Here is a 25,080-nt window from a genome sequence, read left to right as displayed (position 1 = left end):
TGTGCTTGAATTAACAAAGATTGAGCATGTGAAAACACATTTTATCAAGTACAATCACACAAATGAATATGGCATTTATTGAACATAAACTTGTGTGTTGTGTGTGGATATCAACAATGAGATAGTCCTTTGTCTAATGTGAAGCTTCAATGATCAATTCAACCAAGGCATACACAATTAGCACTAGATCATGTGACCAATCTCAAATATAGAAATGTGAATATATGACCTCCCACACATCTTGATAACATAACTTGGAGCTTTTCATTTGACTCCACTATCAATCATAACATTTGATCTTTTTGATCTATTGAGGCAATCATCTCTCATTGTGAGAGGGATAGATAACATTTTTCTTTGAAGAACAGGCCTTTGGCCTTTTTGAATGAAATTTCACTTTTAATATAAGGCCGCTTACCCTTTTTCCTAGTCAAATACTAGAATGTGCGACAGGCTTTTGCAGCTCAATATCTCTTTTCATTTGGAGATTTACATTTGGTGAGCTCTTTTTAGCAAAACATAAATAAAAAGTGGGAAGATATATAGACACAAGTCTATGCATGTCTCAAGATCAACATAACCATTCACTAATCATTCATGACAAGGTTGAAGATCTATTTACAACAATCACATAGATTTCAAGATTTTTCCCACAGTGATATGAGTGCATGAAAACAAGCAATGCTCGAAAATGCACAAAGCCATTAGCACAAAGGTACAAGACAAAACAAGTTTTGAGACAAAACTCAACAAAGTCAATCAAGCTTTTTGATTTTCAAATTTTTTATGTGATTTTTGGATTTTTGACACAAGAATCAAAAATGATTGAATAAACACAAAAATAACCAGCAGTATACACAAAAGAACAAACAAACAAGAAACATGTTGCAAAAAAATGTGTGCCCCAACACAGACAGATTTATCAAATTATAAAAAAATGAAGCACACAACACACAAGAGAGTCAAGGAATTGTACCGACACCAATGGTCTTACGGAGTGATTCAAACCGTGGACCATCGAGAGGCTTGGTGAAGATATCCGCCTTTTGATTGTCGGTGTGTATGAACTCAAGACATACAACTCTTTCCTCTACCAAATCCCGAATGAAATGGTAACGTATCTCTATGTGTTTGGATTTTGAATGCTGAACAGGATTTTTGGAAAGATTGATGGCACTGGTGTTGTCACAGAAGACACACATCGTTTCTTGAGGAATTCCATAGTCATGAAGTAATTTCTTCATCCAAAGAAGCTGAGTGCAGCAACTTCTAGCAGCGATGTATTCTGCTTCTGCAGTAGATAGAGACACTGAATTCTGCTTCTTGCTCATCCACGAAACAAGATTGTTACCAAGATAAAAACAGCCGTCTGAAGTGCTTTTCCGATCGTCTACACTGCCAGCCCAGTCAACATCCGAATACCCAGCAAGACACGCATTTGAGTCTTTTGAATACCACAGACCATAGTTTGCAGTACCATTCACATATCGAATGATTCGCTTAGCAGCAGTCAGATGAGATTCCTTCGGATTAGCTTGGTACCTGGCACAAACGCCCACACTGAAAGCAATGTCCGGTCTACTTGCTGTAAGGTAGAGCAAACTTCCTATGATGCTCCTATACAATGTAGGACTTACTTCAACTCCTGATGAATCCACATTTAGTTTAGTGGAAGAGCTCATGGGAGTGGAGGCATGTTTTTTGGAGTCTAGGCCAAACTTCTTGACAATATTTCTGGCATACTTCTCTTGAGATACAAATATACCCTCCTTCTGTTGTTTGACTTGAAGACCCAAAAAGAATGTGAGCTCCCCCACCATGCTCATCTCAAACTCCTTCTTCATCTCCTCAGAAAATTCAGTAGCACGATCTTCGATAGTTGCTCCAAACACTATGTCATCAACATAGACTTGTGCCACAAGGAGATAATCTTCATCATTTTTGACAAATAGAGTTCGATCGGCGTACCCTCTCTTGAAACCTCTATCTAGAAGATAATGTGTAAGACGATCGTACCAGGCTCTAGGCGCTTGTTTTAAACCATATAGTGCTTTCTTCAATCTTAATACATGATCTGGAAAATGAGGATCCTCAAATCCTTTTGGTTGCTCAACATAAACCTCTTCATTTAGATATCCATTCATAAAAGCACACTTAACATCCATTTGATAAAGTTTGAACTTCAAAGTGCACGTAATGGACATGAGGATTCGAATGGATTCGAGTCTTGCCACCGGAGCAAATGATTCATCAAAATCCACCCCTTCTACTTGTGTGTATCCTTGAGCCACCAACCGAGACTTGTTTCGAATTATCTCTCCATCTTCATCAGTTTTGTTTTTAAAAATCCACTTTGTGCCTATAACATGAACGTTCTCAGGCCGTGGAGCAAGTTCCCACACGTCATTCCTCACAAACTGATTCAGCTCTTCATGCATTGACTCAACCCAATTCTCATCTTGAAGAGCCTCTTCAACCCTTTTTGGTTCAAACTGTGCAAGATAACAGTGATATGTTACATGATTGGCTAGCAGAATATTTCCTTTCTTGAGGCGAAGACCGTCATCAAGTGATCCTATGATATTACTTTCCGGATGATTCTTGATAATTCTTGAGGATGGCCTTTTTGAAGTGGAAACTTCATCACTACGAGAGATAGGAGGATGAACTTCTGGAGGAGTAAGAGGGCTTGAAGTTCTAGACATCGATCTCGTTTCCCTTCTTGGGTTGATGGGAGTCGATTCTACTTCTGGTATAGGTTCTTCACCTTCTATATCTAAAGCTTCTACCTCAACATCAGGCTCTTCGGTGCTCGGCCCTTCTACATCATCAACCATTTCCACCTTAGGTAAGGCATCATCAATCTTGACATTTATGGATTCCATCACAGTCTTTGTTCTCTTGTTAAACACTTTATATGCTCGACTTGTAGTAGAGTAGCCAAGAAAAATACCCTCATCACTTCTTGCATCAAACTTCCCAAGATTCTCTCGATCATTTAAGATATAACATTTACTTCCAAATACCCGGAAATACTTCACTTTAGGCTTCTTCTCATTCCATATCTCATATGCAGTCTTCTTTGTACCAACTCGAAAGAAAATCCTATTGCCAATGTGACACGAGGTGTTGACAGCTTCTCCCCAAAATTTTTGAGGTATTTGCTTGTTAAGCAACATGACTCTTGCCATCTCCTGAATCACACGATTTTTTCTCTCTACCACTCCATTTTGTTGTGGAGTTTTGGGAGCTGAAAACTCTCTTTTAATACCATTCTTCTCACAGAAGGACTCGAATCTTGCATTTTCAAATTCTCTCGCATGATCACTTCTAACTTTTGCTATTGGAATCCCCTTTTCATTTTGTAATTTCTTGCACAGAATCTCCAGCCTCTCACAAGCTTCTGATTTTTCTCTAAGGAATTCAACCCAAGTGTATCTTGAGTAGTCGTCCACAATGACCATAATATATCTTTTTCCCCCTAGGCTTTCAGTTCTGGTGGGCCCCATCAGATCAACATGAAGTAACTCCAAACAACGAGAGGTGGCTATCACATTTACCTTGTGATGACTTGCCTTAGTTTGCTTCCCCATTTGACATGCACCACAAATGGTCTTCTTTACTTTTCCAAACTTAGGAAGTCCCTCGACTGCTTCAAGTTTGGAGACTTTTGCTACTTGTTTGAAGTTGGCATGCCCAAATCTGTGATGCCACAGCTCCAACATATCCACCCGAGCACTTCTACACGATATTGGTGCAGTGGGAACTATTCCATAACAATTATCCGTAGTCCGATTTCCTTCCAAAACCTGAATCCCCTATTTATTGATGATCAAACATCCTTTCTTGGAGAATTGTACCAGGAAGTCGTCATCACAAATTTGAGTGATGCTCAGCAAATTTGCCTTCAGCCCTTTTATGAACAGCACATCTTTCAACAGAGGCAAACCGGGTATCTCAATGGTTCCTTTGCCTAGGACTTGAGCATGGCTTCCATCCCCAAAGGTCACATAGTCACCCACCTTTTCTTTGAGTGACTTAAACAGTGACTTATCCCCTGTCATATGGCGAGAACACCCACTATCAAGATACCACAAACATGCATTAAACACCTTTAATGAGGTATGCACAAATAGGTTCACATGTGACAGACAATCTTGACCTTTAAACACAAACTCATCATCAGGTTTCATGCTACTTTTAGATTGATTTTTCATTTTCAGATTCTCAATCATCTCACACAACATTCTATTCTTTCTTTTATATTTCTTAATCAATGATTTTGATTCAGATATGCTACTGTGTAAGACAAGATTCTGATTCTCAAGATATTTCAGCATGTGAACAAAAACTCTAGCATGTTTCTTAGTTATTAATAACTCTACAAGATCATCAGTAAGACACCTTTCAGACATATGCATAGAGACATTTTCGCAAACACTTGAGCTACAATTCAGCATGGTATAAACGAAAACAACAACCACAACTCAGGGGTCTAGGATCACACTGAGGTGATAAAACCAACAGCAGTGTACCCGCTCTGATACCAATTGAAAGTTCAAAAACGTGTACAAAAACACTTTTGAACGTTTAGACCCCCAAAAACCAACTTAACCAACACAAGCAATATGTCAAACAACAAGTGTGCGGAAACTTAACATATGCTATAATATGAAATTGGTTAAACAACTATCTAAGCCATAACAAAATAAACCACAGCAGATAATGTAAAGGCAGAGATAGAGAGGAAGGAAGATGCAAACACAAAGATAACACCCGATGTGTTATCGAAGAGGAAACCGAAGACCTCGGCGAAAAACCTCTCCGCCGCCCTCCAAGCGGTAATCAATCCACTAGAAAATACAGTTGGGATACAAGGACAGCAATAGACCCTCCAAGCCTAATCTACCCAGTGCACCTAAGCCCTCCAAGCTTCTTGCTCCAACGAGGTTGCGCCGAACCTTTTTCTTTTCTAGCTTTCCGGATTCCGCTACTAGACCGTAGCATCAACCAATGTAGATTGGCTCCTTCCTAACTGCTTCCCAGAACTCCAAACGACTGTCTCACAGAGATGATAATGGTGAGAACCAGGTTTGGTATAATGCCTCTCAAGGATTTAACAATGGAGAGGAAGAGAGTGAGGGAATTTGATGAGACTCTAAGGTAGGGATTGTGTGTGAAACAATCTTGTTTTTCTTTAGGGTTTCTCTCTCAAAATTCTCTCTGGAAGCTCTCTTTCAATCGTGGGTTAAAAGGGTATTTATACTGGAGTGAAGAGGAATGTGAAACGTCAGGTTTTTCCAAAACAGGGGTGGCTCGCGGCTTGACCTCACGGCTTGACCAAGTCGCGAGTTCCAGTCGCGAGTTAACCGTATGGCCAGTTGTCCTGTTTTGTCCTGTAGTGCTCCAGCTAGCATGACTGTTCATCTTCCAGCATGCTTGGCACGTGTGCAGCTTCTGGCGACTTGCAGCCGCGAGTCCACCCGCGAGTCCCAACCGCGACACTCTGTTTTCTTGCACACTCTTGAGCAATCTTCACTCTAACTCACTCACTACCCTTACAACAATCCCACCTAAATACAGGGTTACTAAATGCTGAATTACAAGCAAATTTGGCACGGAATAAAGCCAATTAGATGGTTGAATAAATTCAACCTTACAAGTCATTATCACAAATACATGAATTACACTTCATGTTGGCCTTTGCCATAGCTATATCCATAGCAAGACAAGGGGCCTAGGATCACACTAGGATAATGAAATCTTGTAAGTGTACCACTGTACCCGCTCTGATACCAATCGAAAGTTCGGATTTGTGTAAATACACAAGAGCTTGTTTAGACCCCCAAATTAAAATTATGGCTAGATAGCTTTTACTCTAATTTATACTAATTGCGGAACAAGAGTAAAGAAGGGCAAACAACCGTTATCACTACCCTAAGCCATATTCATCCATTATCTACAATAAAAGAAAAGCTTAAGAGTAGGGAGCCTTGTCTTCTCTATCTTTCTGGATCCTACAATTCAGCCCGATTGCATCTGCCAATGAATAGCTCCTTTCAATGCTTCCCAACAGCACCAAAATCTCACTTTACACTCAGAATGGGTGTGATAAGTGTTTGGGCTATCAACCTCTCAAGGATGTAGAGTTGGAGAGGTAGGAGTTGAGGAAAACCATAAGGAAATGTGTAGATGATTGTGGATATAACAATCTCTAAATCTCAAGTGTATTTTCTAGGGTTTTCTCTCTGAAAAGCTCTCCTTATAATTTGTGGATAATGAGGGTATATATAGTGTGGGTAAAGACTTGGTAAAGCAAAATCTCACTTTTTTCCAAACAGAGAGTTTCGCGAGTCCTTTGCGGGTTGGCTTTACCCTCGAGACACTCATGAAAATATCCAGCCTGGCATGACTCTTCATCTTCCAGTCATGTGCTCTACACGTGGCTCTTTCGCAGGTAAGCTTCTCATGAGACACTCGTGAAAACCACTTGTTCATCCTTTGAAACTTGAGTCTTCACACTTTCTCACACTCATCCCTTACAATTTGAAACCCACATACATACAGGGAAAAATGATTGAAGAAATTTATAATCAAATTTGGCATGGAATTAAATCTAACACAAAATGGTTGTAAATCACAACTTTACAAGAGGGAAGAAAGATATTATATGTTTGTTTATTATTATTTTTTTACATACTAAGTTTTTTAATACACACACAAGGAGAGGGGGGAAAAGTTTTAAAGAAACTTATAATGGTGTATATCAAAAAAAAATAAACAAACATATTATATGTCTATTTAGAAACAACTTATTTAGCTCTCTATTAAAAATATTTGGCTGAAAGTATGTTAAAGTATATTTATACTTTAATAAAGTGAGAAAAATTAAAATTTTTAAAAAATGTGCATAAAAACAAAAAGTTAAAAATTAGCGAATAAACTTAAGCAAAACAGACACAACGTGAAAAGAGGTAGAAATTGATGGGCATAATCAAGCCAGCTCTATTATCTTCAATACGATTACCATAGCAATTGGACAACCCTTGTGATAGCATTAATAATAATTCAAAGGTCCCAATTAATTAGGAACAAGTGAACAACAGATCGGATTGGTTTGGTCTTCGCCCATCTAGTATGCCTCACAGATCGTATTCAAAAGTCTCTTGCTGGTTTAATAATAGAATATGTATATAAAAGAAAAAAAGTAATAATAACTAGGATATGTATAAAAAAAAATTAATTTTTAGGTTAAAATGTAAAACCAAACCTTCGAGTTTTACTAAAATTCATTAAAATTCTCTAATTTTGTTTTTGTTCATTTAAATTATCTAAGTTTCAAGTTTATTCAATTAAGGTCTCCCCATCAACTTCTGTTAAACTTTTTTTTTTTAATGGAAAATATTTTCTAAAATTAATTGATTTTTTTTTTAATTTATAAAATTTGAAGAAAAAAAAAATCAGACAGTATACCAAAACATTTAACAAAAGTTGATGACAAAACCTTAATTGAATAAATTTGAAACTTAGAAAATCAAAATGAACGAAAATAAAATTAGAGGACTAAAATGAATTTCATAGAGAGTGAGTTTTTCAAGACAGGTGAACAAAATCCATCTCTGCCTCCTCGCCTCTTTAAGTAGCAAAAAAATTCACCTAAGATGAAACAAGGCAAGGTAGGTGAGATGGGATGTTTTTGTCGTGTGTATGATTCATGCAAAAGGATATAAAAGAGAAGAGTTTTCTATTTGATCTTGAGGGGGTAGTTGCACAATTTCAGAAGAGGTATATGGTGTAAATAGGTATATATAACACCCCTCTTATATAGAGTAGTCATGCACTTACGAGATCCAACCCATATAAGAGGGGCGTTACATGCGGTGATTTCAAGATATCATTTTTCCACCATTGTAAATTGCTAAAATTAAAAATGCAAGCAATATCAAGGAATTGAAGAACCATATCTTTCAAACTAGCCTTATTACACGCACGTTGTGCGTGGGATTAGGGTTTTTTTTTTTTTTTTTGGTCTAGTGTCATAATTTTCCTTTAATTTTTTTTTTTTGGATAAGTTTGGTTTGAAGACATGAATTATATATTTTTACCAAGTTGTCCTTAAGTTTTTTCCCTATTAAATCTAAGGTTTAGGAATACTTTTGAACTACATAAAAGTTCAATCCAAAGAAGGAAATCATCTTATAGATATAGTAGATTATAACAATGATCAATCATATTTGAACCATTTTCCGTAAAATTTAAAACCTGTTTAAAATATGCATTCATAGAAGATTGATATACTAGCAATAGGGATGAAGGGCCCAGATATAGATATTGGGCCGTGGGTTGCGGCTGAGGGAGTCAAATAGCCCGAGGACAGATAAGTACTAGTGAAGGTAGATAGATTAATGGGCCACGGAAGAGGTCTAATCACGATGAGTAGGAGACGTTGTCAGAGGAGCAATCCCTACTCAGCTAACAGAGTGGAGGCCTAAAGTACGACCACCCATCAAGAACTGGGCAGTAGGCAATCATGCTTGGAAGGATAAGCATCAGAAAGAGATGAGACAAAAGAGAATTGAGAAATATTTGAGAAGAAAGCTGCTACCACCGCATTGAATGCTCTGCATCTAATCCCCTAGACACATTAATGTGGAAGTGATACCTAAACAGTAACTCTTAGCTTTACAGCTACTCCCAAAAACTTTAGAAAGGTGCTAATGGGACAAGTATCAAGAAGATTAGCAATTTGACCTACACGAGGAATGTTGAGATGAAATAAACAAAGGAAATATAAAAGGGAGGAACTCCCTTACAGAGGGGATAATCAGAAAAACTAGAGAAAAATCACTGTGTAACCAAGAATTGTAATTTTTTTATAAGTCTGTGAGAAATCTATATGAACATACCTTCCTTGGACTTTACCGAGGAGAACTTTTCTTGTTCAAATTGTTTGTTTTGTTCATTTCAATAATAACTAGCCCATTGTGATCAGTATCTGACTAATTCATTGAACGTTCAGTCTTAAGCCCACTCTCTAACAGATTCATTGTTTTTTGGCTCATTGGGCCATTGCCCATGCATAATAGTATGAAACTATTGGTAATATTGGCTACTGTGTCAAAGTGAAAACATTGTGAACTTTATGTGGGACTAGATAATCAAATAGGGTCCAAGTCCGAAATGAACATGGATTCCAAATTTTTAGGAACTAGACCAGCCCAGTGCACTAGGTACTAAAGGTTTGGAATTCTAACCATAACAAGTCTTATTCTAATGCTGGGCTTATATAATAGAGTGAGCTTTAGACCCAGATCAGTTCGACTCAACAAGCAAAGACCAAGTTGTGAAAAGCCTGCCACTTGAAAGTTGAACCCCAATCCCATTCTGGCCAGTGGAGAAGGTTTTAGCTCTAGGAGTCCAGGCCATGTCAATTGGCATTGGTCTCCCCTAAGGCCCAAACCCAGCAAAGCTTGCCGTAATTTGGAACACGCATCGGGTAAATTGAAACTCGTCCTTAGCTCTTAAACAGTATCGTAGAGGATCTCTAGACAACTATGGAAGAACTCTTTAAAATGCACACCACAATTTAAAACGAGTACAAACATCTAACTTGTGAAGAGCTTTATAAGCCATGATTCATGAATTGTGCATAGATCGCGTAGGGTTAATTTTGAGATATTTTTAATCCAATCAACCTTTATTTAGGTTGAGAATCTCCAACCCAACCCAACTCAAGACAATTTTAAAAATCAACCCAACTTCACTCACAAGGATTGGGTTACACTAAGTAACCTCTAGTTTAGGCTCATTAATAGCGTGTATAATCAAACTAGGTTGAACCTAACATGAAAGCCCCTGCACAGTATTCGCTTTCTTGTTTGTTGACAGGAGAAGTCCGACTTTTGGCGCGCTTGTTTGATGAGCTAAGCCTAAGCGTCTTATAAGGCCAGCTCACATAGTGTGATGGGTGGTGCGTACAAGGTCCGGGAATGAATTCACCGTCGTATGGCTGACTGGCGATTATTAGTGATTCTAGCATCATGCAAGCGACACTACAAAAAACGCGGGCTATAGTAGCGTTTTTTTTAGCCGTGTTTACAAAAAACACAGCTATAGCTGATCTATAGCCGCATTTTCTAAAAACGCGGCTATAACTAACCTATAGCTGTGTTTTTAAAACACGGCTATAGGTCTAGTCTAATAATTTTGAATTTGAGGGTGACCTATAGCCTCGTTTTGAAAAAAACGTCACTATAGCTAACTTAAAACGCAGCTAAAGATTTACTATAGCCGTGTTTTTTAAAACACGGCAATAGGTCCAACCGAATAATTTTTTAAGGCGGACTTATAGCCGCGTTTTTCAAAAACGCGACTATAGGTAACCTGTAGCTGCGTTTTTCGTGTTTTAAAATGCAGCTATAGGTCCAGCTGTATATATTACTTTAAAGGTGACCTATAGCAGCGTTTTCAATGCACAAAAACACAGCTACGGGTTACCTATAGCTGCGTTTTTCAAAAACGCGGCTATAGGTCCTATCGTAAAAAATTTTTAAGGGTGACCTATAGCCGCGTTTTTAGTAAACGCGGCTATAGATAACCTGTAGTTGTGTTTTTGCGTATTAAAAACGCGACTATAGGTAACACTCAAAAAAAAAAAAAAAATATCCTGAAGCTTCCCGCGTATGCCCCCTTTCCTACCTACATCCCCACTTTCCTACCTACCCCCACATACTCATCTTTTCTTTCTTTTTCCTTTCTTACTTTTTTCTTTCTTCATTCTTCAAGTTCTTTGTTCTTTTTTTTTTTTTTTTCTTTTTCTTTCTTCCTTCTTCACATCTGGGTAACTCTTTCTTTCTTTTTTTTTTTTTCTTTTTTTTTTTTTTTCCTTAAGTTTGTGTTCTTTTGTGTATCTGAGCTTGTGCTTTTGTTTTCCTGAATGGAATTAGTGTTAGATTTGGGTTGGTTTTGTTGAATGAGAGGAGATTCATGGGTCTGTGTTGTTATATTTTGGAGCACGTTGTGTTTGATTTTGAATTTTTTGGGTGTGGTTGTATTGTGAGTATGTTGTGTTTGATTTTTAATTTTCTGGGTTTGTGTTTGATTTTGAATTTTTTGGGTTTGTTTTTTATTTTTAATTTTCTAGGTGTGTTTGTATTGTGAGTATGTTGTGTTTGATTTAGAATTTTTTGGGTGTGTTTGTACTGTGAGTATGTTGTATTTGATTTTGAATTTTCTGGGTTTATGTTTGATTTTGAATTTTTTGGATTTGTGTTTAATTTTGAATTTTCTGGGGGAAAAAAAAAACCCAGAATTTTTTGTTTTTTTGAAAAACCTATGGCCGCATTTTCAGACACAGCTTAATGCTGGTCTATAGTCGCATTTTTCAAAAACGCGACTATAAGTCTCAGCCTATAGCTGTGGTTACAAAAACGCAGCTATAGGCCTATTGCTGCGCTGTTTAGGCCGCGTTTACAAACGCGGACTTAGGAAACGCGGCTCTACCCTATAGCCGCGTTTTTGGGGTCTATAGCCGTGTTTTTTAAACGCGGCTATAGACCCGTTTTTTTGTAGTGCGGGTTGCAACCTACAATCTGAATTGAGGACGGGTTTTTGGGGCTAGCTCACCCTCACGGGATCGCGACCCTTTGTCTTGGCCATTGTAGCACGTGTTGCCCAGGGCATAAGGGGCATGATGACTTGACGTCATACTCACCTTTCTCTTACTTATCACCGACAGTCTGCTCAGGGTCCTCGATTGTTGAGTCTTCGAGGATTTCTTCCCCAAGCAGCGATACGGTTTTCATTTAAATATTTTAAATTCATTTTTTATGAAAAATTGCAATTTACATAATAGGTCTTAATATTCTAATTTTATCACAAAAAATCTTAAAGTAATAAAATAAATCAAATTAACAAATTTAAACTACGTTTCAAAATGATTTAAGGGATAACGGTCAAATATATGGTAAATGATAGTAACTCCATGTGCCCACTCCCCATGGTAATAGCAGGCTCCAACTATTGTACCAGTCGAGACATATACATTGTTGGAAATATATAGTGCCCGTTTGGATTCAAATTATTGTGGCGTCTGCGTTTTTGTTCTGCAGTTTTCTCTTTTTTTTTTTGTTCAGCCCGCATTTGTTGACTTTTCCACGGTGAACAGTGCATCCGTGCACTGTTCACAGACCCACAAATTCCACTTTTTAACAACTTTTTCATTAAAAATGGGTCTCATGACACTATTCACACATTTAAAAATTATTTTGCTATAGTGTTTTCAGTTTCAGTTTTCAGTTTCAACAAAAATAAGCTCAATCCAAACGGACCCATAATATATAATTAGTGATTAGGATATCTAAGATTTAAGTCAGGGTATACAAAAATGTCCTTTATGTTAAATTAAACTGGCATAATTTTTTTTTCCAAGCCATGGGTTCATTTGAACCTCTTAGAGTACATGTAGCGCCGCCCCTGCCACCCTTAAAGTCCTTCGAAAGCACCATAGAACACAATCTACATGTACAGTTTGTGTAAAATTATTTATCCAAAACAAGTAAAAAGAGGATATACACAAACAACTCTTCACTTAAAGATCAGTTCCATATATAGTTTGGGTTCTATACAGAATCAGGTTCAATCAAAATCTACCTCTACGGGCTTTTGCAGCGGGTTGATAGTGCTGGAAACTGATTCTGCAGATTCAAGGACAAACCTTCTACTTCTAGTCTTCTCAACAAATGCTTCTGCATACTTTGACCAGAAGGTTTCCTTTAGAGACCGTCCACTCTCACTGATTCCATTTTTAGCCATTTCCTTTAGCTTTTTATGCCTACGCCATGCAGCTTGTATAAAACATGCAGCCCATGTTCGCCATTGGTGTGAGTAGTGCCTAAACGTGTGTCTAAGTTGTTTACTATGTAGCCTTCGGAATTGTGACGCAACAAATTTTAAGTCCTCTGCTACTAGAGCAAACCCCTCCACTTCAGTTGTAGCCTTCACTGTGCGTGTGGAAGTTGGGAGTATGACATTTGGGCATGGATCCAAAGCCCATGTCAGTAGCTCCTCACCACAGAAGTCACCTGAGCCAAGTCTTGATGAGTTGAAGAACCCAAAACGCCCACCATCAGTGGTGTAAGAGTCAAGGTGACCTCGTACTATGAACATCATTTGATTGACAGGGTCACCCTCTCGCACAATGAACATGTTGTTGGTGCATAGTGCAGGTCTAAGCCTCTCACATATTGCGTCTAGCAGTGTTTCATCCATTTGATCGAACAATGGGACCTATTCATCGATTAAATCATCGATATAGTACATCAGTTCTGAATCACATCATATATTATAACAAAAATTACATTTCGTCATTAATAACTGATACTAGTTCTCAACGAGAACTTTTAAGATTGTATTTCAATAATCTGACAATGAACCATTTAAAATTTTAAAGAACTTGACAGTATACCTTTAGATTTATAATATTTAATCCGAACTATAAATGTGTTAATGTTATGAATTTACGAGGACATGTAGATTGAGAAACTTACTCGTCGAACTAGAGAAAGGCAAAGATGGCGCTTGATCTCTCTCCGGAGATCCACAGGGAGGCCATCGAGAAGTGTTTCTTCATTGACACCTTTAGTAGCGAACCACTTCGATTGATCATATTGTCGAACAGACTGCTTTAGTTCTGAAGGTAGTTGCCTATGATGCATCCATTGTTCTGTATCAGTTCTCCTAATCCTCCGCTCTTCTAATCGCAGTGTTGCTGATTGAAGGTATCTCTACTTGTTCAAATGGGTGATAATTATTACTATGAAAATCTAAAGAAATTTATTGTAGCAATTGTACATCTATTTGCAAAATCAGGCATATTTCTCTGAGTATTTACATGCGGTTCTGATAATGGTTTATATATAGACATTGTAATGAGGACTTACTTGCATATTTCCAATGAGCAGTGCAAGCAGAAACAGCCCAAGTGTGCCAACGAAGATGATGGTGAAAACAACTTCTCCCATATAAGTGCTTGTAACAAGATTTTGTCCTGTAGAACTGCACAAATCAATGAAAGATAAGAACTACAGTAAATTTGTTCGACTTCCTGTGAATATAGGATAGTGTCTAGTGAATTGACATGACATGATGTTCTTACGTTTTGTTATTAGGTGCTCAATTTAGTTGCTATGAAAATCGAAGGAAATTGTAAGTTTTGAATTTTAAAATGAAGTTTACAAGATAATGGTAATTGAGATCTCAAAATTTTGATATTATAATTTTTATTCTTATTTTTTCTATATAAAAATGAAAGGGCTTATAGGTGTGATAACTGCTTCCCACTTAATTAAACCCGACTTAGGCATGGCATGGGACCATCCGTACAATAATGAGATTTGCCATTATTCAAACTCATAATTCCTAAGCTAGCAAGTGTAATGGGTCCTAAGGGTTTCTTATCACTAAGTTATTTCTGTGAGTGATTTTGATATCTTAATATTGAAGTAACTGAATTAAGTAATTAGGATAACTAGGACAATCTTATACCTTACGTTCCTTAAACCCCACCATAAACAGTAAAAGTACTTGTTGAAGAATGGTGAAGCTATAACATTTGAGTTCAATGCATCTCCAAATATGCCGTATTGGTAAAAGTTAGAAGTTGGAGTGCATAGATTGGTAACATTTGTCGAGCTGAACCAATTGGACCTAGCATCGTCATTAACGGTATGGCAATCAAAGTATTCATTTCGACAAGCCGACTCAAGGTTGCACGCACTTCTCCAACATGCTTCTTGTCGCTCAATACCTAGAAGGTACCACCAAGATCCTGAAAGCTTCATAAGAAGAATAGAAATAATGGGTTTGGAATTAATTTATTCAGCTCACAAAGAATAAAAGTAGGTAAAATTAATCCTTTTTTTTAATAGATGTAGGCGTAATTAATCCATTGAAAGTAAATCAGTAAAACGTAGTATCAATCACCAGTTATATATGGCGGGTAAGCTTTAGTTCTATTGCAGTAGCAGTATTAGAATGTGTGTATTAAGGCCAAAGCTTTGATCTTCTTTTTAAATTTATTTCAAATTTCTTTCTTTGCTTGTTTTGTTTTTTGAATTTCCAGTAATTTTTTGAGCTGAACATAAAAACATACCAACAAAGGGAAAGTTATTGGGTACTCCAAACCCATAACTCATGTAACAAGGGAAAGCATTGCTCCCAGAATACCCAATAAATTTTCCCCGTAAAGAGTTTTGGCCTTGTTTTTGAAAATGACAGAAGTTAGGTATACTTTCTTATGAATTTCACTTTAGATTCCATAATTAAATTTAATACAAAGTTGCAATGAATTTTAAAAAAATAGCATTATTTGCATTGCATTGTTTGACGAACATGTATGAATTTAATAATTTTAATTAAAAATTTTATGCTATAATATTTAAGAAAATGTTACTAAATCTTGTCTAGTTGACAGAAAGACAAAGATAAAAGGTAGCTAGAAAAAAAATCACAATGCATGAATAGAACCGCATGTTTCATTTAAAAAAAAAAAGGGGAGGAGGGGGGGGGGGGGGGGGGGGGGGGTTGGGTACACTATAAGAGAAAGATGACCAAGTGAATATGAAAGTTGTAAACTAATTAACCTAAGCACAATTGAGTAATGTAAGTGACAAAAAAAATTTATAATTATTTTCACAACTTAATATAGCAAGTTGTGATTGAGGAAACATTGTTTCCACATAGATCCACTACTAACATCACTTTTATTATGTACCACAAACAATAAACCATCAATTGTTAATTACTTTCCTTTTTTTTCAATGATGCGGTCAAGGTTTGATGTATAATAGGAGGATTTGTGAGATTTAGGACTTCTATTGTTGGGAAAAGAAAAAAAAGAAAAAGTAAAAAAGGAAAAAGAAAATATTTGTATGTAGGGAAATTGCCCCAAAATCCTATTATGACTTGGAAATCTAGTTGAGTTTCCTTATTGAAGAAGGAAAATTAATTTGGATGGTGTGTAAGAAAAGTCTATTCTTTGACGAAGATGGAAAGGCTTGTTAAATAAGTAATTAGTATTACTTGATAAAAAAGTAATATATTCTTTTTCCATTTAGGAATAGAAATTTAAGTTTTATAAATAGAAAGTGTTGTAAAGGTTTTGATGGCCTTGGACTAGAGGCTCGTCCCTATGCAACAAGAGAAACAATCATAAAATTGAGCATGAAACCGATAGAGAAAAAAGAGGAACTTTCACTTGAGAGGTAATGCAAGAAGAGAGACAAGGTTTGAGTTTTCTCTACAAAACTTTTGGAAAGCAAACAAATCAATGAGAATTCGTGAGGCTTGGATTAATGAAGTGAAGTGACAAAAAGAAGAAACAAAATAGTGCGTGCGTGTGAGAGCAAAGAAAAGTATGACGTTTTTTCTTCAATCACGAGACATTCACAAGGGAAGATAAGTTTGAGGTTTTCTCTGCGAAGAGAAACGATGCTACAACCATGGAGAGTAGTTTTTGTGTTTGGAGTGAATCTCAAGTTAGTCATAAACTTGAGAATATGATGTAATTGATATTATATAGAGGATTTATTTGGACTTTGTCCCATGAAAGAAGGGTTTTCCATGTAAGTATCTCTGTTCTTATATGTAATTGATATATTGGCTTGATAAATTTAGTAATAATATTTTTTGATGACCAATTCAAATTCTTAACTAATTTTCTTTAACACAAGATTAGATTGTGACTTAGAATTGTATTGGGCAGTGTCATCCGTATATCAATTTTTGTTTAGTCAAAGATATTATAATTGCTTAGAAAAGAAATTCAAATGTTAAAAAAGCTAACAAAAGAAAATTGTTTGATATGAATTATGTTAAAATTATGATCAAATAATTAAATTAATAATTTTATAACATTTTAAATTTTTGGGACATTTAATAATTTATCAAAATGGTAAAATGAAACATGCTTAAACTACATAGAGGTTTTGTGTAATTTTTCCTCTCTCTTATTTTTTAATGAAAATTAGAAAGAGATAGAGTTACTAATTTTTGAGCTGTAAATGTACAATAGGAAGCACAAATGAGAAATGAGTTTTGTTTCTACTCACATTGCTAGCCATTAGGTAAAGCATGAGGTTATAACCAGCTCCTGTCCATGCTGTGTCTGCCACAATGCCACTTTCATCAATAATTTTCGATGAGAGAGGATAGGTGAGAATCACTCTTGGGATATATTGGACTATCAAGATAAACCACATGGCATTTTTTCTCACAGTTACTACAGTACCCTCAACATTGGGTATAACTACCCAAAGTAACACCTGAAATAATGTACATTAAAAATAAATAATTAACAACAAAGAAGTCAAAAGTCAAAACTCCATTGATGCCATAGAAACTGGAAATTAAGGCTAGCTAGCTAGCTATGATACACAAGGTTTTAGTGGCATAAAATACCTGAGTAAGTGGCAGGGAAGCCATGAGGTCGATAATGAAACCTTTTCTAAGGTACCTCATTGCAATCTTTGAAGGATCAATCACAAGCTCTCCTCTTCCAACAACACGAGAAGAGGGTGCTACATAAGCTGTATGAAACCGAACAATGATCTGAATCAAATACAACACATCAGTCACTGATCTTAGGATGGTGAGGACAACTTGGGCTGTCATTCCATTAGCGACGCAACCTTGGCCATCGATTACAGGCAACAATAAAAACAATGGATCCAAGAATAAAGCAAATAGGCATGAGAGTGAGAAAATCTTGTTCCAGGTTTTGATGGTTTTTCCTTCAGGATCCATTATCCTTTTCTTCTCCTTCTCATAGTCCTCAGAAAATACTCCTCGCAGGATTTCATCTTTAAAACTTCTTTTCTTAGTAAAAGCAGTGGCTTTCTTGGAGTTTGATTTAGGTGTCATATTCCCATCAATAGAGAAGTTCTCTTTTATATGATTTTCACTGGCTTTAGGGAGATCAGTTACTTCATGATCATCTAGAACTTGAACTCTGAATAACAAGTATGAAATAAATAATCTGATTAAAAAACTGGGACTAAAGTATTCATTACTAACATTGATTTACAAATCAAATTGCATGTAAGAAATTAAGTAGAGGACAGACCTTTTGAGTCTTGAATTACTGTGACCCATTTGTTCAATTGATGAACTCGATCGATCTCTTAATTTATCAGAAAAGCATATAAGTAATTGTGAAGAGAATGCCGTCTCCTTGATTCGATTGCAATGATGTAGACGAAAGATCAAAGATCGATAATGACTTCTTAATTCTAATTTCAACCCTTTGTAAGTGTCTTTTACATAAAGATGTCAACTAGACCGTGAAAGTTTTCAGACAACGCCAATTTATAAAGGCCAAAGGTAAAACATGTAACCAATGTCGTGCACACACGTGTATACACATGTTACATGTGCATGCGCATGAAAATGTCAACTCCAATCCAAAAGGTCCAAAACCATGTTTTTCAGACCAGCCAAAACTTTAAGTTTGGGGATTTATTATCGGTTAAATGAGACGGTTTCAACCCCTTACATAGTTACTATTTAACTGTTTGAGAATTTTGTAAAGAACTATTTTATTAGTAAGAACAAAATAATTTTTGTTTAGAATTTTTTAAAGGACAGAGTTGGTTATTTTGGATAAAATTAATTAATTAAGCTTAATTTTTTTAGTTTTACTATTTGTTATTTTTGTTGTTAAGTTATTTTTTTAGGCTTGTATATTTTGTTTTAGATTTTAGATTTATAAATTTTTTCATAGTCACTAAAATAAGGAAAATGCAAGAGTTTCAAACTTTCTTTTTAATTATAAATTATTGATGAAATAAGTGGTTACTTGTAAATAAAAGAATGATGTAAGTAGTAGGTTCATTTGCGAATTAATAAAAATTTGCTACTAGAACAATTTGTAAAAGAGTTTGTGAGTATAATATTATTTTAAAAAAAATCAATGATATTGTTTATAAAAAAAACAAAATGTAATTATATAGAACAAAGTTGCTAAAATTGATATACATACATATAATAATTTTTTTTTTTTTTTAAACTTGGGGGACCATTACCCGTCCAATGATGCCTCCGTCCATGTTTCAGACCACGTCACCTTTTATTTTTTAAGACCAAATACGTTTGATTATTACTGCACACACGTAAATATATGTTTTTCGTTTTAATTTTATTTTAAAGTAAATGAACATTACTAAGAAGAAACTAGAAAGAGATCCAAAACAAAAGAGTAGCTCGTACGTATATGTGAATAACGTCACAGCTGGTTTGATACAATATTATTAATTTTTTTTTTTGAGAATCATAAAATATTATTATCTAGTATAATAATTACAAGATGATATATATATATATATATATATATATATATATGTATGTATTGATCTGACTTTAACCTAATCTATATATATATATAAAACCGAAGCCTTTGCTGGCACCACAATTTTCCACGTCAGCACAATATTTAAAAAATAAAAAATAAATAAAAATTATAACTCCTCAAAACCCTAGCAACCTTACCCCTCTCTCAAGTTAAGAAATATAAAGCCACGGTTTCTGCAAACTCTCTCTCTTTCTCCAGACGTAGGAAGCCCTAAAGCATTCAAGATCTACAAAACCCTAGCAACCTTACCCCTCTCTCAAGTTAAGAAATATAAAGTCACGGTTTCTGCAAACTCTCTCTCCAGACGTAGGAAGCCCTAAAGCATTCAAGATCTACAACGCACGGTATAAATTTTAATTTATAAAGTTCAGCTTTTGTAAGGTTAGTTTTGTTTATATATTAATTAATACATAGCACTTTGTTCACCATTGAATACTCATATAATCAATTTCCAATTCAGTGTTCAAGAATTAAACCAAAATTCTAACTGCGCTATCATAAAATATTATTATTAGTATGAATTTTATGGAGTTGCGGTGTTTAAGAATTAAACCAAAATTCTTTTAAATTATCTATAATATTTTGTCCTCTGAAAATTTTATCTCTTTGATTTTAGTATATTGTGTTTCTTAAGCTATAGAGAGATTTTCTTTGGTTTCTGCAAACTCTCTCTCTCTCTCCAGATGTAGGAAGCCCTAAACGCACGGTATAGCATTCAAGATCTACAACTCACGGTATAGATTTTAGCTTATAAAGTTCAGCTTTTGTAAGGTTAGTTTGTTTATATATTTAGTCCTTACGTTTAGGTTTAGGTTTAGGTTTTAAGAGATTTATATATTACTACTATGTGGCTGAATTTCCCGTGACATCAGTTTTATGTTTTTAACCAAATACATCAAGAAAGCAAGAGAAGGCGCATAAATATTTAGTCCTTACGTTTAGGTTTAGGTTTAGATTTTAAGAGATTTATATATTACTACTATGTGGCTGAATTTCCCATGACATCAGTTTTATGTTTTTTTTTTTTTTTTTTTTAATTTGTTTTATGTAAGGTTAGTTTGTTTACATCAGTTCTTTATCTCAAAGATAAGACTTTTATTTCTACCGCAATAACTATTTAGGTATGTATCCCTTGCAAGCACACATGAACTTAAATTGTCTTTTAATATATGCATGCTTTATTATTTTCTAATAGTTTTCCCGTGCATCGCACGGGTTAGCGACTAGTTTAATATATTTAGATACCCACTGTTTGCGTATTCTTCTATAATATTTCTATTATATAAACTAGATCCAAATTAATTTAAAACTGTAAAATAGTCAAAGACCTACAAATCCATAACTGCAACTATTACACACACACACACACACATATATATATATATATATATAATGTTAATGTGTGTGTTGAAAGCTTTTCAGGCACTAACTTATCCTTTTAGATGCGTGTAATTTTAATTATAAAAAATTCTTTGGATATAACCACAAAATGCTAGTTAAAAGTTTTGACCAAAATCTTATAGATTTTATTAGATATTTACATAATTTTCTTTCGTTCATCAATGAGAGAGAGAGAGAGAGAGAGAGAGAGCTGAAAACATTACTCCACCATGCATGCTTCTCAATCTCACATTTTGTTTTCTAATTTATTTGTTTCGGATTTTTACATATCTTATCTTTTTATTTTTCATTTCAGTGTCAATTTAGTTCATATATTTCTAAATTGAAAACTTTTTCCTTTGGACATTAACTTTTGAAGAGAAAGAATATTGAGGTGATAGATCAGAGTTCATAGATGACGGGTCCATTTGGATGGGCTTAACAGATCAGGATAAGTGGACCGAAAGTGGATGGATCCGGTATGAATAGACTGGGGTGGATGGACCAAAGGGCCACGTGGCGCTAACTTGGTCATTATGTAGTCTCCAAGGAATCTTAAATGGAAACGACTTGCGTCTCACGATTAAGCCTAGCCTATAGAATCCCAACATGAATAGAATTCTAATACGAAGAAGATTCTGGAAAATATGCCCATTAATGAGGATCTTCCCTATAAGGAAAAGACTTGTTTTGCAAGAATAGGAGTTTGATTCTACACTACTATAAAAACCTAAAGACCCTTAGAAAATAGGTACGCATAATTTACCCACTCTGGCACTCTAGAGTTGTGAGAAATTCTAACTTGAGCTTCGGAGGGTATTTGGCTGACACCACATCGGTGCTCTCTGTTAGGTCTTCCCTGATTATTGTGCAGGTATTGTTTCGAATGTGCGAGGACTGTGTGGCTCATTGGTGATTTTTCGGCATCATCAGTTGACGCCGTCTGTGGGAAAGACTGCAACTTGTAAGCCATACAAACGCTTCCCAGACAAAGAGTTGCATGGTACTTACTCGCTCGATGGCAACCACCAACAACGTTCAGGGATACGAGCCACAACCTACTGCCCTAGAGAGACAGATCCAAACCCTTATAGCAGTAGTGGAACACATCACCAAACAAAACCAAACTCTAGAGGAACAGTTGCGACAGAAGAACGCAGCGATGGGAACCTAAAAGGAAGATCAAGAAGGTACCAATGCTGACCGGAGGAAACAGGAGGGGCCGGAGGGTAGTAACACCCTGAGTAGACCCGATAGACAAGACATGAGTTGTCCATCCATTACTGATGCGGCCCTGCCCTACATCGTCGAGGAAGATGGTGAAAGAACGGATGGAATGCATGATGAACGCGTTTAAGGGAAGAGTTTCAAGTGATCTCGACAATCTGGTCCACCGAATAGATTCACCATTCACCATGTCCGTCAACTCTTTCCCCCTTCCTCCAAAGTTTCGTATGCCGCAAGTGGAAAATTACGACGAAAACAAGGACCTGCTGGATCACTTGGAGTCTTTCAAAACTGATGCACCTTCAAGGGATACCAGACGAGATCATGTGTAGGGCCTTCCCCACCACACTGAGGGCCCCCACAAGGATATGGTTCAGCAGGCTGATGCCCAACTCCATTAATTCATTCAAAGAGTTAAGCGCCCAATTTGCATCGCACTTCATCGGGGGATACAGGTATAAGAAATCTACTGCATGCCTGATGAATATTAAGCAGCAAAAGAGATAAAAGAGAGAGGCAGGAGGAAGCCCGATAGGATAGGGGTAGGAAGATGGCTAGAACAGGAGATAAAAGAGATGATCGACGATCTAGGCCCCCGATGGGGAGGTTTACAAACTTCACCCCCCTAAATACCTCGATTGATCAGGTCTTAATGCAGATTAAAGATGAAGGAGCATTAACTTTCCTTGGCAAATTGAAGGGTGATCCCAGTAAGAGGCCCAGGGATAAATATTGTTGTTTCCACCGAGACCATGACCATGATACGTCTAATTACTATGACTTGAAGCAACAGATAGAAGCCCTCATTCGGCAAGGAAAACTGCAAAAATTCGTTGGCAAGGAAGGAACAGAGCAAAACCAAGGTGCACCAGCCTGAAGAGAAAACGAGCGACCTAGGCCACCCATGGGAGATATAAGGATAATCATAGGGGGCAGTGCTTCCAGTTCCTCTGAGAAGGCACGTAAGACGTATCTACAAATGGTTCAGAATATTCAACTTACAGGGTACGCCCCGAAGATGGCGCGGGTTGACAATCCCGTCATTGGGTTCACAGAGGAAGATGCCCGACATCTCCACCACCCACACGATAATGCACTCGTAGTCAGTATACGGGTAGGTGACTATAATACCTAGAAGGTGCTGGTAGACAATAGAAGCTTCGCTGATATTTTGTACTATTTGGCCTTTTAACAAATGAGAATAGAGAAGGAACGATTGATCCCAACCAACGCCCAGCTCAAAGGTTTTGGAGGAACACGAGTGTACCCACTATGTGCGGTTACCCTACCGGTGACAGTCGGAGATTACCCTCAGCAAATCACGAGGGATGTAACCTTCCTAGTCGTTGATTGCTCGTCCACATACAATGCCATACTGGGCATCCTACTTTGAATTCATGGAAGGCTGTAACATTAACCTATCATCTGATGATTAAGTTCCCCACTGAGAATGGGGTAGGAGAAGTAAGAGGCAATTAGGTAGCAGCGCGTGAATGCTACATTGCGATGTTAGAAATGGATGACCACCAGTAAACCATATGCATAGAAGAACAACGAATGGCAGAGCTTGTGGAAGAACTAGAGGAAGTAACCCTTGACGACTCTAGACCTGAGTGGATGACTAGGGTGGGTACGTTGGCTAGTCAGTTGGTTCGTCACGAGCTCACGACGTTTCTATGAAAGAATCAGGACGTTCGCCTGGAGTCACGAGGACATGCCAGGGATTGACACTTCAGTCATAGTTCATAGATTGAATGTGATGCCCTCATCCTCTCCTGTTCGACAGAAAAAGCAAGTGTTCGCTTAAGAGCAAGACAAAGCGATAGCGAAAGAGGTTCGGAAGTTGTTAGAAGCAGATTTCATTTGAGAAGTATACTACCCAAACTGGTTGGCAAATGTGGTTATAGTAAAAAAGGCCAATGGAAAGTGGAGGATGTGCATAGACTTCATGGACCTTAATAAAGCCTACCCCATGAAAAGATACCTTGGTAGACTCGACCGCGAGACACCAACTACTGAGCTTCATGGACGCGTGCTCTGGATACAACCAGATCAGAATGGATAAGGCTGACCAAGAAAAGACTTCCTTTGCTACAAGCCAAGGACTCTTCTGCTACAAAGTGATGCCATTCGAGCTCAAGAACGCCGGGGCAGCGTACCAAAGATTAATGAACAAGATGTTTGCACAACAGATCGGGAGGAATGTTGAAGTTTATGCAGATAACATGCTAGTGAAAAGCTTACAAGAAGATGAACACTTAAGCGACCTCTAAGAGACCTCCGACACCCTTTGGACGTACAACATGAAGTTAAATCTAAGCAAATGTATATTCAGGGTTACAACGAGAAAATTCTTGGGATTCATGATATCCCATAGGGGTATCGAAGTCAACCCAGAGAAAGTACGAGTTATACTAGATTTAGCCCCACCGAAGACGGTCAAGGAGGTACAAAGCTTGAACGGCAAGATAGCGGCATTAAACAGGTTCGTCTCAAGGGTAACAGATAAATGCCTACCTTTCTTCCACGTATTGAAGAGATCGTTTGAATGGACAGACGAATGCCAGCATGCGTTCGAGAATTTTAAGTTGTATCTCTCGACTCCTCCCTTACTCAGTCCATCCAAACCAGGGGAAAAGCTCTATCTGTATTTAGCAGTCTCAGAAGCCATGGTCAGCGCAGCTTTGATAAGAGAGGAGGACAGGTTGCAGAAACCCGTTTACTTTACAAGCCAAGGGTTTTGAGGAGCAGAAGAAAGGTATCCTCAAATGAAGAAGTTGGCATTCGCATTGGTGACCCCAGCACGGAAACTCAAGTTGTATTTCCAAGCCCATACTATTGTTGTCTTGACAGATAAGCCTTTGAGAAGAGCCATGAGTAGCCCTGAAGCTGCAGGACAGATGGCATTGTGGGCAATCGAGCTGAGCGAATTCAATATACGATACCGTCCGCGTACTGCTATAAAAGGACAAGTGGCAGTTGACTTTATTGCCGAATTCACACTCATGGAAGGCGAGGGGGCAAAAATAGTTCCACAATGGAGCGTCCATACAGACGGATCCTCAAAT

At 37.0% G+C, this 25,080-nt stretch overlaps 1 protein-coding gene across 3 annotated transcripts in view; it reads right to left on the bottom strand.

The window, feature by feature from the left end:
- Nucleotides 1–12,378: 12,378 nt before the first annotated feature.
- The window catches only part of LOC126725758 (protein CNGC15b-like), a 55,625-nt gene continuing 42,923 nt past the window's right edge, over nucleotides 12,379–25,080 (bottom strand). Inside the window, exons 1-7 of one of the 3 annotated variants that reach the window (XM_050430669.1) lie at nucleotides 18,122–18,329; nucleotides 17,458–18,007; nucleotides 17,109–17,321; nucleotides 14,545–14,834; nucleotides 13,941–14,055; nucleotides 13,548–13,784; nucleotides 12,379–13,287 (exon numbers count right to left, since the gene is read on the bottom strand). In XM_050430669.1, coding sequence (XP_050286626.1) covers nucleotides 12,637–13,287; nucleotides 13,548–13,784; nucleotides 13,941–14,055; nucleotides 14,545–14,834; nucleotides 17,109–17,321; nucleotides 17,458–18,007; nucleotides 18,122–18,150 — 2,085 coding nt within the window. In that variant the 5' untranslated portion in view covers nucleotides 18,151–18,329 and the 3' untranslated portion in view covers nucleotides 12,379–12,636. Of the gene's footprint in view, nucleotides 13,288–13,547; nucleotides 13,785–13,940; nucleotides 14,056–14,544; nucleotides 14,835–17,108; nucleotides 17,322–17,457; nucleotides 18,008–18,121; nucleotides 18,330–25,080 lie in introns of those variants that run through there. The other 2 variants (XM_050430682.1, XM_050430676.1) reach the window with 2 other exon arrangements.

This window comes from Quercus robur, chromosome 1, assembly GCF_932294415.1.
Source record: "Quercus robur chromosome 1, dhQueRobu3.1, whole genome shotgun sequence".
NCBI lineage: Eukaryota > Viridiplantae > Streptophyta > Magnoliopsida > Fagales > Fagaceae > Quercus > Quercus robur.
The sequence above is the reverse complement of the archived record's forward strand: the minus strand, read 5'-3'. Positions and strand labels throughout refer to the sequence as shown.